Source organism: Herpailurus yagouaroundi, unplaced genomic scaffold (assembly GCF_014898765.1).
Source record: "Herpailurus yagouaroundi ecotype Mexico unplaced genomic scaffold, PumYag 189, whole genome shotgun sequence".
Taxonomy (NCBI): Eukaryota; Metazoa; Chordata; class Mammalia; order Carnivora; family Felidae; genus Herpailurus; species Herpailurus yagouaroundi.
The window spans coordinates 12,827,745-12,841,438 of record NW_024412420.1 but is presented as its reverse complement, the minus strand read 5'-3'; the positions used below and the strand labels follow the sequence as shown (position 1 = coordinate 12,841,438).

General features: G+C 58.7%; 1 protein-coding gene across 1 annotated transcript in view; it reads left to right on the top strand.

Moving 5' to 3' along the window:
- Positions 1-1,870: 1,870 nt before the first annotated feature.
- TBKBP1 (TBK1 binding protein 1) overlaps positions 1,871-13,694 on the top strand; it is a 19,810-nt gene continuing 7,986 nt past the window's right edge. The window contains exons 1-7 of the mRNA XM_040497893.1: positions 1,871-2,495; positions 2,853-2,975; positions 3,262-3,366; positions 4,407-4,587; positions 5,171-5,343; positions 5,508-5,569; positions 11,998-12,148. Of these exons, the coding sequence (XP_040353827.1) occupies positions 2,184-2,495; positions 2,853-2,975; positions 3,262-3,366; positions 4,407-4,587; positions 5,171-5,343; positions 5,508-5,569; positions 11,998-12,148 (1,107 nt within the window). The 5' untranslated portion in view covers positions 1,871-2,183. The remainder of the gene's footprint in view (positions 2,496-2,852; positions 2,976-3,261; positions 3,367-4,406; positions 4,588-5,170; positions 5,344-5,507; positions 5,570-11,997; positions 12,149-13,694) is intronic.

Sequence of the window (13,694 nt, the reverse complement as noted above, 5' to 3'; positions counted from 1 at the left end):
CGCGCCGCACCGCGGGGGCTGGCCGCCCCTCGCCACGTGGTGGTGGCAGCGGCGGGGTCCCGGGCGCCTTCCCAGCTGGAGAAACCCGGAGCAGCCGGGGAGGAGGAGGAGGCGGCGGCGGCGGCGGCGGCGGAGGAGGAGCGGGGCGGGCGGGAGGGAGGGGGGCTGGGGGGAGGGGTGGGGGGTGGGGAGAGACCCGGCGGCGGCGACAGGGCGAGAGCGGAGCGCGGTGCCAGGGGGGTGGGGGCACCGGTGCCCGTCTGGGGAGGGAGCAGGCGGAGGGGGTAAGCTGCGATTACAAGCAGGAACCGGCAGCAGCTGTGAGTCCCCGGCGGGGCTGGGGCCGGGGGGGGGGGGGGGGGGGAGCGGCGCCCGGGGCCGGCCGGGGTCGCAGGGTGGGCCGGAGGAGGCGACGGGAGGTTGGCGGGCAGTTGGCCCTGGCGGGCCGGGAGGGGAAGGGTCCGGCGCCGGCCCGCCGCGTTCCCCCTTTTCCCCCTCCGCCGCCGCTGCTCAGGCCGCACCGCCTCGGGAGCCCCTTCCCCGGCCCGGGGACCGCCGACTGGGGGCCCGGGGCTTGGCCAGCGGTGGGGGAGGGGGCTGCGTGGTCTCGGCCCCCGAGAGGGGAGGGGCGACAATTTCTGTCCGCCGAGCTAAAGGGGTTTAAAGGGCGGCTCTTAAAGGGGCCGCAGTAGGGGCCCGGGGCGGAGGAGGCACCCCCTCCCCATCCGCCCTCCGCGGCTCTCACCCGGGGCCGCCGGGCCGGGGGGGAATGCGGAGGAAGGGAGCGTCTGTCCGGGCGGCCCAGGGGACAGAGCCCCCGCCAGTGGGGCTGGGCCCGAGGTGGCGGGCTGGGGGTCTGGGGGGGGTGTGGTGAGCGCTGGCGGGCGGAGTTGGGGGGAGGGGATGCGCCCGGAGAGGAAGGGGTTAAAGGTGGGGCCAGCCCTACAAACACGCGCACACACTCCTTACTCAGACCCGGTCACACGCGTCTCCCTGGCACTTAATGGGGGAGGTTTGGGGGGGGCGGTGCTGGGGCCCGGGCTTGAGCCCCCTTCACTCCAGGCTCCTGCTGCCCGGCTTTGGGAGGTCGCGGACCCCGCTGTCTCGACTCAGACCTCACGCCGAGCCCCCTCTCCTACGCGCACACACGCTCCGGCGCGCGCGCACACACCTCGGACATTCCCATAGTGCCTCACGTGACACACGGCCCCGAACGTGCCCACCCTTCACACACGCTCACGCACGCGTGCACACACGCGCACACACAAACACACACGGCTTCCTGGCCACTTTCCAACTCCATTCCCGACCCCCAGCCACCCCCAGCGCAGCCCTGCGAAGGCACTCATTGACTGTGACACACCTACACTCATTCACAGACACACACACTCCCCCCCACACATGCCAACCACAGACACACATTCATAAACAGGGCCAGAAGTACACACGCACCCTCTCGCGCGTACTCTTTCGGAGCCCTGAGTCATTCCTGCCCCCTCTCAGGGCTCCTCACTTCCCTGTGTGCAGGCACATTGGCGGGCTGGGGAATTCTTCGGTGGACCCTTTCCAGGGCCCCCCACCCTCTGTGTGTTCCCTCTGGCGCTCTGTGAGGACTTCCTGTGGGTCCCAGATCAGGGGCTGGGAGGGCCTGGAGGGTTGCCACAACCCTGGTCTGAGTGGGGGAGGCACTTCCTTTTCCTGAACTCTGGGATCCTGCAGGAAGAAGCTGGGAAGTTGGGCGGGGGCCCCCACAGAGGACGTGCTGACAGTGGTGGGGCTGACTCTCCCAGAAGCACTGGGCCTTAGTGAGGAGCCAGGGGTGCCAGAGGCCAGGGATGAGGAGCGTGGCAGAGAGGTATTTGGGGAAGCAAGGCCTGGGGTGGAGAGGGGCTGAGGAGTGAATCAAGGCAGCCCTGTCTGGGCCCTAGCCTGGGAAGGCAGTCCTTTCCTGTCCACAGGTCTCCCTGGGTTCTGGAAGGAACTCTTCTCTGCTGCTGGCCTGGTTTACTTGTCCCTACTTGTCAGGCCCTCCCTGCCAGAAGTCTTCATCTAGTTACAGCCCCTTCCCCCAAAGGCAGCAGAGAAGAGAAAACAGGGCTGAGTAGTCTGAGGGTAGGCAGGGGTGGGAGCTTCCAAGCTTCCTCTCAGCTGGTCATAGCATTCCTTGGGCCAGCTTGAGGGGTATGGGGGACAACCTCCAGGCTGCCCTCTCCACTGTTGCTCCTGCTCTCCCAGGAGGCCCAGTGGGGGCCGAGGCCCAGGCCCTTGCCATGGAGTCCATGTTTGAAGATGACATCAGCATCCTGACCCAGGAGGCACTGGGGCCCAGTGAGGTGTGGCTGGATGCCCCAGGAGACCCCTCACTGGGAGGGGACATGTGCTCTGCCTCCCACTTTGCCCTCATCACAGCCTATGGGGACATCAAGGAGCGGCTGGGGGGCCTGGAGAGGGAGAATGCCACCCTCCGCCGCCGTCTCAAAGTCTACGAGATCAAGGTCAGAACTTGGAGAAGATGGGGGTCTGGCTGTGTGTGTGTTGTGGGGGTTGGGGATCCCAGGAATCGCAAAGAGGGATCAGGATGCACACTCTTGGGAACCTGAGGGTCCCCCGTGAGGGATGTGGCTGCTTTGGATGGGAAGGGTCAGGAAAGGATCCTGAGCCAAAGGGTGGGACCTTGCATCTAAAAGAGATCTGGTTGGCCGGAGATGCCTCCAGGCCGTGTGGATCCCACTTGAGCAAGGGGAGGGAGAGGCGAGGACTTCAAGGCAGGTTGTGAGGTGGGAGCCCAATCGAGGCTGAAGCCTGGGCAGGGAGCCGGGCACCAGCTCTCCTGAGGACCTGCCTGCCCACAGTACCCGCTGATCAATGACTTTGGAGAGGAGCATGGCTTCTCTCTGTATGAAATCAAGGATGGCTCCCTGCTGGAGATGGAGAAGGTCAGCCTGCAGCAACGGCTCAACCAGTTCCAGCATGAGGTGAGTCCCTCGCTGGCCTCCCAGCCCAGACTGGGCTCCCTGGACCCCTTGCTCCAGTGTATTTCTGACAGTCCCCTCTGTCTACCCGCCACCCCCCCCTCCGCCAGCCTCTGTCTCCTTGGTCAGCGATGGCCCTAGTCTTCCCTAGAATGGGTTGCAGCCTCTCCCACCCCTCTTCCACTGGGTGCTGGATGTGTGGGTGGGAGGTATGGGGAGCTGCTTGGCCCCCAAGTCAAGGATGGGCCTGACCACGGTGTGCTTTCCATCCCCTCTGGGCCCCATTCAGTTGCAGAAGAATAAGGAGCAGGAAGAACAGCTTGGGGAGATGATCCAGGCTTATGAGAAACTTTGCGTGGAGAAGAGCGACCTGGAGACAGAGCTGGGGGAGATGGTGAGGCCCAGGGAGCCGGGGGTGCTTGAGGCTGGGACCTTTGTTGTGTGATTGTGTGTGACCCCATGTGTGTGTGTTTGTGGTGTGGACCCCAGTGGGTTTGAGTGCCCGTTTGCCCTTGTGAGGGGGGCTGAGTGTGTCATACAAGTTGTGAGTGACCCTCAGGACACCCTGGCCACGCGGTGACAGTAGGTGACTATGTGAGTGACCCTGTCGACAGCGTGTCTCCGGGCGAACGTTTGTGTCTTGTGCTGGGTCGAGTCTGTGCCTATACGCTGCGTCTGGAAGGCTGTGTGGGTGAGGGTAGAGGTAATCAGGTCTCTGTGGCTGCTGGGACTGGTCCTGGCATGTGTGTGATTCTGAGTAGGGGTATGGCCACGCGCGTGAGCAGGTGTCAGAATCAGGACACGTGGTCTCTGCCAGCTCCTACCTGTGAGTTGGGTCGAGTCTCTTAGCCTCTGTCCCTCCTCTGAAAAGGGCAAATGATAACAATACTGCTGAGTTGTTGTTTGTGACGTCTGAGTTGGGACGTTTGTGTAAGAATGCTTCGCCTTAATAATCATAAACACTTAACATAGCACTTAACTATGTGCCAGGCACTGTTGTTATCTCTTTAGATATATTTACTCATTTTAATCCTTGCAACAAACCTAAGAGGTAAGTGTGGTTATCCCCGTGTTATAGATGAGGTAGGTGAAGCCCAGAGTGGTTGTCACATGTGCAAATAGAACTTATTATGCTTCTGAAGGCGTAGCTATGTCTGGACTGAGGGGCTGTGTGTTCTTAGAAGTGTCCCACAAGGAAGAGGCGTTAACTCTGACCTTGCAAGGGGCAATAGCCAGAAACATCTGCATTGCAGTTGCTGGGAGAGGAGACCTCACACTCATCGCCACTTGAGAGTGTAGTTGGGATGTGTGACCTGGGGCCTCTGCTCCGTTTAGGGGTGATGGCTTCCCAGACATGGGGAAGTCCTGGCTTTGGGGGGCCCACAGGGGTACCCTGGTCCTGTGCAGACCCTACCCCTTTGTCTCACCCTGCAGCGGGCCCTGGTGGAGACCCACTTGCGGCAAATCTGTGGTTTGGAACAGCAGCTACGGCAGCAGCAAGGCCTCCGGGACGCAGCCTTCCCCAGCCCGAGCCCCCCACCTGCCCCTGCCCCACCTTGTACTGATCTGGACCTGCACTACTTGGCACTGAGAGGGGGATCTGGCTTGAGTCACGGTGAGATCTCCGCGACCCCTGATATCCCTACCCCAGAGTCCCCTAGACTAACCCCCATTTCAGTACTACTCTGGAATTGATGGTGAGCACCCCATTATAACGTCTTATTAAATTTCTCCCATAATTACCCTATGCCTCTTTGCCACCCGTTCCCTCACTTCATCTACTCTTACGCAGTTTCTCCCACTGACACCCCCCTCTACCACCTGCTTTCTCTGGCTACCCCCATGCAATTCCTATGTGTGTCAGCAGAGGGCACCTCCACTCAGAGTCCCCCAGCCGGTCTTACAGTGGTGATTAGCGGAGGCCAGAGGATGCTTGGAGATTTGAATGTGGCCAGGGAATCCTTTCAGGAGGCCATCTTATTTTGTCCTTGGTGTCCTAGAAGATGAGAAAAAAGCAGCTCAGGCCATCCTCCCACACTGCCCTCAGTAGAGGCCTCCCCGGGGTATTTGTCCTCTGGCTATCTTCTGGATCTCTGATGGGGCGGTCCTCACCGGTTTCAGTCTTTGCTGACCTGGGAGTCGGTGGAGGGTGCCAGCAGCTGGACCCAACCTGACATTGTCCTCTCTCCTGCCAGCAGGCTGGCCGGGCCCCACACCCAGTGTGAGTGAGCTGGAGCGACGGCGTTTGGAAGAGGCTCTGGAGGCTGCCCAGGGTGAGGCCCGGGGGGCTCAGCTTCGGGAAGAGCAGCTCCAGGCCGAGTGCGAGCGGCTGCAGGGAGAGCTGAAGCAGCTGCAGGAGAGTCGGGCCCAGGTAAAGGACCCCGCCCAGCGCTCCCCGGAGGTCTGAGAGCTGCTGGAAATAGCCGTTAGAGTCCCAGGACGTCCTTCCTGGGTTTTGACTGGCTGTGGGAATGGTAAAGAGGGGGGTCTGGGCAAGGTGACATCGGCGTCTGACCTCCTGGTCTTCCTCCCTAGGATCTCGCCTCCAACCAGTCAGAGCGGGACATGGCGTGGGTGAAAAGAGTCGGGGATGATCAGTAAGTCACATCTGAAATCCTCTCCATCTTAACCTCTGTGCCCTGAGGGTGGCATTTCCCAGGTCCCCGTTTTGGGTCAGTTCTCCCCTCTGTTGTTTGGAGGGCCCTTCTTCCAGCATCAGGCCTGTGGGGTTTGGCTTGCTTGTGTGACTCTTCATCCTTCACAGGAAGGAGGCGAGGTTCTGGGATGTGCCCCCCACTTTCTTCTGACACCCAAGCTCGTGTCTCCTTGAGGTGTCAGGGGTTGAGGCATTTCCTCAGCTGCTTTGCTGCTATGATCTGGGTCCCCTGGTGAGTTTCTGGGCCTCTCTGAAGCCCCATTTTTTCTGTGCCAGTAACAAGGCCAGTTAGTTGGGTTAACTGCCCCCTCACTGATGAGGAGGAAGGAGGTGGCGTCTTTCAGGGTCTGTGCTTTGTTTCCCACCTCAGGAGAAAGCTGAGGCCGAGAAGAGGGGCTTACCGGAGTTCTACAGCAGCCGAGACGGGGGTTAGGACAGGCTCCACTGGGTGGCCCCTGTAGAATCTTGCTGAGAAGGAAGGGCAGCAGGAAGGAGGGAGGGAGCTATGTCAGTGGGGAGTCTAATGGCAGTGGCCTCTGGGGCAGCACTGGGCAGCAAGCGAGAGGGTGAGCGGCAGCCTGACATCAGTGAGCCTGATGCTTTTCACATCCGCACCCTGAACTCCTCCTCTCCCACTTTCTGAGAAATAGAGAGCAAACCTCCTTCCGCCTAAGCCCTCTCCCCTGAGACCAGTTGTGTGGCACAGACTCCCTACTTTCGTTGGAGAGGAAGCATGAGGCCCAGAGAGGGACAGGAACTAACCCTGTGTCACACAGTATACCCAGCTATGGGACCCCAGGGTCCTCCTTCCAGCGGGCTTCCTTCTCACCTTCCTCCCAGCTTCTGGCTACTTGGGGATACCCCTCACCTCCCTCTGCACCCTGGGGTGAGGCCTGGGTGGAGCTGTGATAGTTGGGGTGGGGGGCGGTGAGAACCAGTTTGTGGGAGTGGTGGGTGGGATCCCTCAGCTAGGCTGCTGGGGAGTGTTGAGGGCTCCTGTGGAGAGGGTCTGCCTTAGCTCGTGGCTGAGGTTCAGAGCCCATCCTAGCCCATGTGCCCAGACCCAGAACACACACACACACACACACACACACACACACATTCTAGAACCCTAGCTTGCCTCAGAAGTTATACTGTAGGGCTCTTTATGGGTCACTGAGTCCAGCCCCCTCTTAGCAGACCGGCAGTGAAGGCTCCCTCCAACCGGTTGAACCCAGAGAGAGGACTTTTTTGGCAGGGCTGGAATCTGAACAGCCAGACTTTGAATCCTTCCAGGGATGCAGACTGGCTTTGCTTTAATGACTTCACCTCTGTGGCCGCAGGTATCCTTCATGGGCTCAGAGGTCAGTCATTAATGAGAGGTGTGAGAGGAAGGCGTAGGGGGGGTGGGGGGCCAGAGAAGGAGTGGAGGACCCCAAGGGACCAAAGCTGTATGTGAGTGAGTGAGTGAAGGAGAACTCCCATGAGGTGCCTTTGGAGGTTGGATCATCCACGCTGCCATTGGGGCCAGAACAGCCTCTTTCCCTTCCCACCCCTAAGGCACCTGCTCCACCCAGTTCCTTTGGCCATAGTGGCTTTGCCCAGGGGCTGGCCAGACCACTCTTACCAGAAGTGACCTCCAGCTCCTCCCCTCCGTCCTCACCGTTGGGACTCTGCGTGGGTGCCTCCTGGACCTCTCTCCCCGGTGCCAGTCAGGCTCTGCCTGCCCCGCCTCACACTTTTCAGGCGGAGCATCTCTGGACAGCCCCAGCTTGGCAAGAGTTAATTCTCAGAGGAAGTCCTCACTCCCCCGGCAGTTTTATTTTCTTATAAACTCAGCTCCTTTTGGTAATTGCTTCCCGAGTGTTCCCTCCCCTGTCCTCCCACCTGAGGCCTCAGTCACCTGCTCTCAGCTCACTTTCCCCCACCAGCCCCTCCTCTTTCTTCCACTTGGTCCAGACCCTCCAGGCGAGTGGGAATTTTACCTGTGGGCTCTCCCAAGAGAGGAATGCAGGGCTGGGTTATCCAGATCGGGGTAAGAAAGCTGAAGAGGGGGTCAGAGAAATTCCTGAATCCAGGCCACCCCTAATGTGGGAGTCGTGTGTGTTCCTGAAAGTGCTTACCTGTCTCAGTCTGGACACCTCCAGGGCAGCCAGTTTTATTGTGGGAGTCCTGGCTGTTCAAAGGCCCCCGCCTCGTAGTGCCCTTGCCCCTGTTAATCCCCTCCCCACTGCACAGTGGTCCTACTGGTACTAAGTGGACAGGCCTGGGAGGCAGCCCTGGCCCCAAGGATTCCAGTCCCTTCCATCCCAGCCCCCAGCCCACCAGCTCCAGTCATCCGTGTTCCTCCGAAAGTGGGCACCCCGACCAGGCCACTCTGCCACCTTCCATGGCTGACCTCTGGGCAAGATTGCCCTGCTGTTTGCTCAGCCCAGCACCTGGTGGCTGGTGCCCAGGGGACACAGATTGTCCCAGAAGAAGAGCTGCTGGAGGCCAGTCAGGGGCCAAAAGCAAGGATGAGGGAGGAGAGGCAGTGGAGACCAGCCTGCTCCTTAGGATGTGCAGGGAGGTAAGGACCCTGGGGGGTCTCAGCCGAGGTGGGGGGGTGCAGAACCCACGGCCCCCTCCCCTCTGAGCCCAGCTCAGAGTCACAGGTCCTGAGTGTGGCCTTTCTGAGGGTGTGGCTAGTGCTGAGGGTGGAGGGGAAATTGTGGAGAGGGGGTTCCTTAAGGGGGCTGAGGGCTCAGGCGGGCTGACCCAGTGAAGGGGGTGAGGGCCCAGTGAAGGAGGGGAGCCCCCCTGTGAGAAGACGGGGGCTTAGTATGAGTGATGAGGGAGAGAACGATAGGACTTGCTTTTTTTCCCCAACGTGGGGGGCTCAGTGTTGCAGCCCTGGCCCTTTTCCGCCCCCCCCACCCCTCTCTCCGCCCACAAGCCTCTGCGTGGGCTGCGGTTAGTGGTGGGGGAGAAGTGTGAACTCGGAGAGAGAGGATGGAAACTCTGCACAGAGGTCAAGGGCAGTGTGGGGTGGGTCAGGACGGAAGTCGGAGACCCCCGTGTACCCTGAGCTTAACTTCATGCCCCAGAACCAGCAGACCCAGGGCCTCCCCCTTCACGCTTCTCACCCTCCCTACTTCCTTTCTTTCAAATTTCCTTCAGCCAAGGCAGGGGTGCTCACAGGAATTAACCCCTGAGCACTTGCAGCCTTGGGACTCCCCGAGGGTGGGGAGGGGCTCGGAAGGTGAGGCCCACCACTCCCACCTGATTGTGGTCTGAGGGATTGGTGGGCTTTGAATCGGCCTCTGCCTCTTCCTTTGCTAGGAAGGCAGAGAGCAGCTCTTACCCACACTGTCTCCCTCGAAGGGAAACTGCACATCCTCTCCTCCTCGTTCTTAAACCAAAGCCATTGAGCTGGTTGGCGTCTCCAAAGAAGGATCAAGGCGGGTTTCTTTCTTTCTCTTGGGCATATTCCCAACTCTTCGTCCGTATGCCAGACACCACGGAAGGCGGTTCACCTACACCATCTCATTTCCTTCTCACAGAAGATGTGGTGACAGTTCTGTCCCCTTTTAGTGCTGAGCAAACTGAGGTACAAAGAAGTGAAGTACTTGGAGAAGTTCAGCGTGAAGTTAAGTGCGAATACCCCGCAAGCCCTCAGCAGATGGGGCGATAGTACCTCTGTGGTGTTTCTCTGGTTTAGGTTCTTCCTCAGGTAGGAGGGCCCTTCTGGGAGGGGTGACCAGTGAATTACTGGCCCAACCTGCTCAATTTTGAAAGTGGAAATTTCAGTATGTTAAAATGTCAGAATCTTAGTAATTCTGCCAGGGCCGCTAGTGGGAGCCAGGACGGTCCGGGGCAAGTTGGGATGCCTGCCTCCCCCACCCCCACCCCCCCCCCGGCCCCCCACCTTGGTTCCCAGTCCCACTGTGAGCTGCTCAGCTTGGCTGTGTCTGGGGAGGCTTTCTTGACACTGTGAACTTTTAGCTGTGCTGGGAGCATGGCAGGGGCTGCCATGAAGAGCCGGGCTCTGGGGACCGCAAGTCATAGCTGGTTGAGGAGAGTGGAGGGGCTTAAGGCGCCTAAAAGGAAGTGGTACAGCAGTGGGTTGTTGCAGAGTGACTTCCTCCTCCCCTGGCCCGCAACCTCAAGTCCGCTCCACGGCCCGGTGCCTGTGGTTCCCTCCCCGAGGGTCGGGCGGGAAGGCTGCTGCAGGGTGTGCCCGTGGGTGGTGGAAAGTTTGGTCCCTAAATTCCCCCACGAGAGTGAGGTGGCCGGGGACAGCTGGGGACGGCAATGGGCAAAGAGGGAAGAGCCGGAAATGCTGGATTTCTGTTTTCCTCCTGATTCTGAGTCAGCTGGTGATTCTGACCACATGACCAGCTCGGATGCTGACCCCAGTCCTAACCCTAATGCCGATCCCACCCCCGAGACTTGAACCCTGCCCCTCATCCTGTCCCAAGCAGTGTCCACAGTCCTGACAGAAAATGAACTACCAACCCCAGCCCTCATCTGACCCTGACCCCAGCCTCGATCCTGACCTCAAGGCCATCCCTAGTTCTAATCCCGCAGCCCAACCACTGGCCCTCACTGTGGCCCAGCCCAGCACAGGCACCCAGTGAACTTCCCTGGGGAAGATGCCACAGGGTCTGTGTGCCTCACAGCTGGTTCGGGGTAGAAAGAGCCCCTTTCCAGAGCAGGGTGCTTCGGTCTCTAATCTTCCTCAGCTCAGTTGCTTTATCAATCACAGTGAAGATTATTGTTTCTAGATGAAAATTTGAGATCCCTGAATTATTCATGGAAAGAATGAATGAAAGGATAAGTCAATGAAGGGTGGAAAGACTTGCAGTGGAGGGAGCCTTCCTTCCTGCCAGCTCTGCCATTTGCACTCTGGCTCCTCCGAAGGTGCCAGCTCAGCAGGCTGAGGTGCCAAAAGCAGGTTTGAATCTCTGCTCTGTGACCTTGAGCCAGCTTCTTAACAGCTCCGATCCCCCACATATGTCTGGCACCTTCCTCTCCCCTCCCAGGGCAAGGGTGGTGATGCCCAGGCTACTGTAAAGCTCCTCAGCCCCCTCTCCTCCTGCCCCTCCTCCTCCCCCTCCTTCGCCTCCTCCCCTACCTCCTCCTCCTCCTCCTCCTTCTCCTCCTCATCTTTCCCTTCTGCTACCTTCCTGTCTCTCCTTCCTCCCTTTCCTGATCATCTTGGAACGCAGCATATAGCCTAATGGTCAGTAGCCTGGACTTTACCGTCCAGGAGGCCAGGGCCCAGTTTCAGCAACTCCACTGCTACTAGGCTTTATGACTTTGCAAGCCTCAGGTCTCTTATCTAGAAAATGGAGATCATAGTGGCAACACTGTAGGGTTGTTGAGAAGATTCAGTAAAGTTCTTTAGCATAATGCCTGGCCTATGGTAAGCGCTCATAAAGGCTATGTAGCGTTCTTTTCTCTCTAGGTCTCTCCCAGGTTCTGAGAGACTCAGAACTTTCTCTCATAATGTAAGCAATCGGGAAGTGCCCAAATTTAGCCGTCCGCTGCCGTTCACCTGACCCTTCCCAGTCTCGATGGTGGAAAATAGCATTCAGGTGTGGGCCAGGAAGCCAGGAAATGGAATGTGTGTTCAGGTGCACGTGCGCAACCCTCGGTCGTGTAGTGCAGTTGAGATTTTTTCCATCGAATTGGCAGTGTTTTCTAATGTGAGTCATTCAGGTCGTTAGTGTATTTAGCACCCTGGGCCTGAGCATCTTGAGGTGGGAAGAGGCGCCTGACGAAGGGGGGAGGTCCTGAGGGGCCCCACCACCTGGCCCAGGGTCCTAGGGGTCTTTGTGAGGCTGCCTGGGGCTCCAGGAGGACAACAGCCACTTGCCCTCCCCCACCCCACTCCCCCTGCCCCACACCTGGTCAAAGCTGGGGGAAGGTCTGGGCGGTCTGGGCCAGGAGCTTCTTCCTTCCATTTCCTGCTGTCCTGTTTTTCCATGAGGAGGGTGCCAGGAGCAGGGCGGTAGAAACTGGGGTAGCTCCTGACAAGGGGAGGAAGGCATGTAGGGGAGAGATAGGGGCCTGGGAACTGAGTGTGGCAGGTGAGATCTCTAAGGCTGGGTGTGAAGGCGACGACCTGTATCTGTCACCTGAGATACAGCAGTGAAGGCGGATGGGGAGAGAAACTTGCAGCTGCTTGGCCAGAGAGGGCGCTCCATCAGTGCCCTAAGAGCCCCTCCTGCTCCCACCTCTCAGGGGTCAGTATGATGCTCTCAAGCCCCCAGTCTGATAGGGGAGACATAGCTCCTGCACTCAGTCTGAAGCGGGGAGCCTGTCACTGGAGAGTCCCCAGTTTAATGTGGGACACACAGGCTAGATCCTCCTGTCTGATGGGGAAGATGCTGTTTCTTCCCACAGACACATGAGATCAAAGTCGGGGAACACAGGACATGTAACACAAGGGCTGAGATGTGATGGGATTGAGGGCTGCAGCGTCTTGGCCAGAGTTCGTCCCCCGAGGGACTCCTTCCTCTCTGCTCCTGTCCATCCCTGTGCACCCTCAGATGGGTAATGAGTGCTCCCTCTCCCTGGGAAGTGGGCTTGCCCCCCAGAATCCCAGCCTCTTTGCAGTAATTTGGCCTTGGCCCAAATGAGTTAAAAATAGTTTTGTTGCGGGAGGGGCTGTTGTCTCCCCCAACACCCAGCTCACCCCAGGATTAGCAAGAATCAGCCAGTGAGCAGAGAGCGCAGAGCAAGGGAGCTCGGTCATTATCTACCCTCTGCACCTCGGCTTTTCCTGCCCTCTGAAGCCCTAACCTCATGACTTCCCCTGCTCTCCTCCAGGGTCTCTCTCTCTCTCTCTCTCTCTCTCTCTCTCACACACACACACACTCTCTCTCTCTCTCTCTCCCCCTCTGTGTCTCTCTCTGTCTCTCTCACCCTCTAGCACACTGTTCCTCAAGCTCATACTGGCCTCGCTCTTACCTGCACTCCCTCCTGTCCACATGCATCCTCTCTCCCATGACCATTACCTCAGGATGGGGACAGGGCCCACAGGGTCTGGACACCTGCCCCTCCATTCATGCCCAGCACCCTACAACTCCAAGAGCAAGAGCGCCTCCCCTGGGAGGAGATCCATCTAGAGTGGCTGAGTCTCGGCCTGCCACTCCCCTCCAGCTCAGCTCCAACTTCCACGAAGCTCTGGAGTCCCTTCTGGACTTGGCAAGGGGGTGGAGACATCAGAGGAAACAAAAACCCCTGTCTCCCAGGCTCTGTCCAAGCCCTGAACAGAGATGAAAGCAGTGACCCAAGGCGACGCAGAGCTGCCTGTGAGGTCTGGAAGGGCTCCCTGGAGGTATGCAGCCCAGGCTGGGAGAGGGGAGGGGCAGTGCAGAGAAAGATTACCTTCGGTAGTTCTGGGTCAGAGTGACCCACAGAGAAAGGAAGAGAGAAGGAAGTGGGTTAAGTCTTGGCTAAGTTCAGAGTCTGTTCCAGCTCCATGCAGGTGGGTGCCCAGGAGGAAGTGGGAGGAAGAAAGGGAAGCAGAAAGGCACATGGATTGGGAGGTTCAATTCATTCTTCACTTCCTGAACATCTACTGGGTACCAGGCCTGGGCAGGGCGCTGGGAATATAAATACAGCCACATAATGCTCCCTTTCGAAGAACTCCCAGGGCAGTTCCAGAACAAGACAACTTCTGTAAGTGCTTATTGTGGGTGGCGCCCTCTGGAGGTGTGCAGTACACGGCAGCTGTTCACAAAGATCTCCACCTAAAGGGCTCCCTGGAGGCCCTGGGAGGTGCAAGACTGAACACTCAGAGGTAGCTCTGAGGTGAAAGCAAGGGCAGTGGACCTGAAACTTGGCTGACTTGGGTTCAAGTTTACCCGTTGGTTCCTCTGCCAAACCAGAAGGCTGTGTCTTCACTTATGGAACGGGGGCTCCTCTTAGGCTGTACGACACCGGTCCCCCGTCTTTCCAAGGTGAGGACTCCTCATGGATCCCCTGCCCCCAACAACACAGATTGCACTTACACTTTTACTGGTTGCTCTTTGAGAAAATTCACAGTAACTAAAGCGACTATAAATTCGGCACAGTTTTTTTTTTTTTTTTTTTTT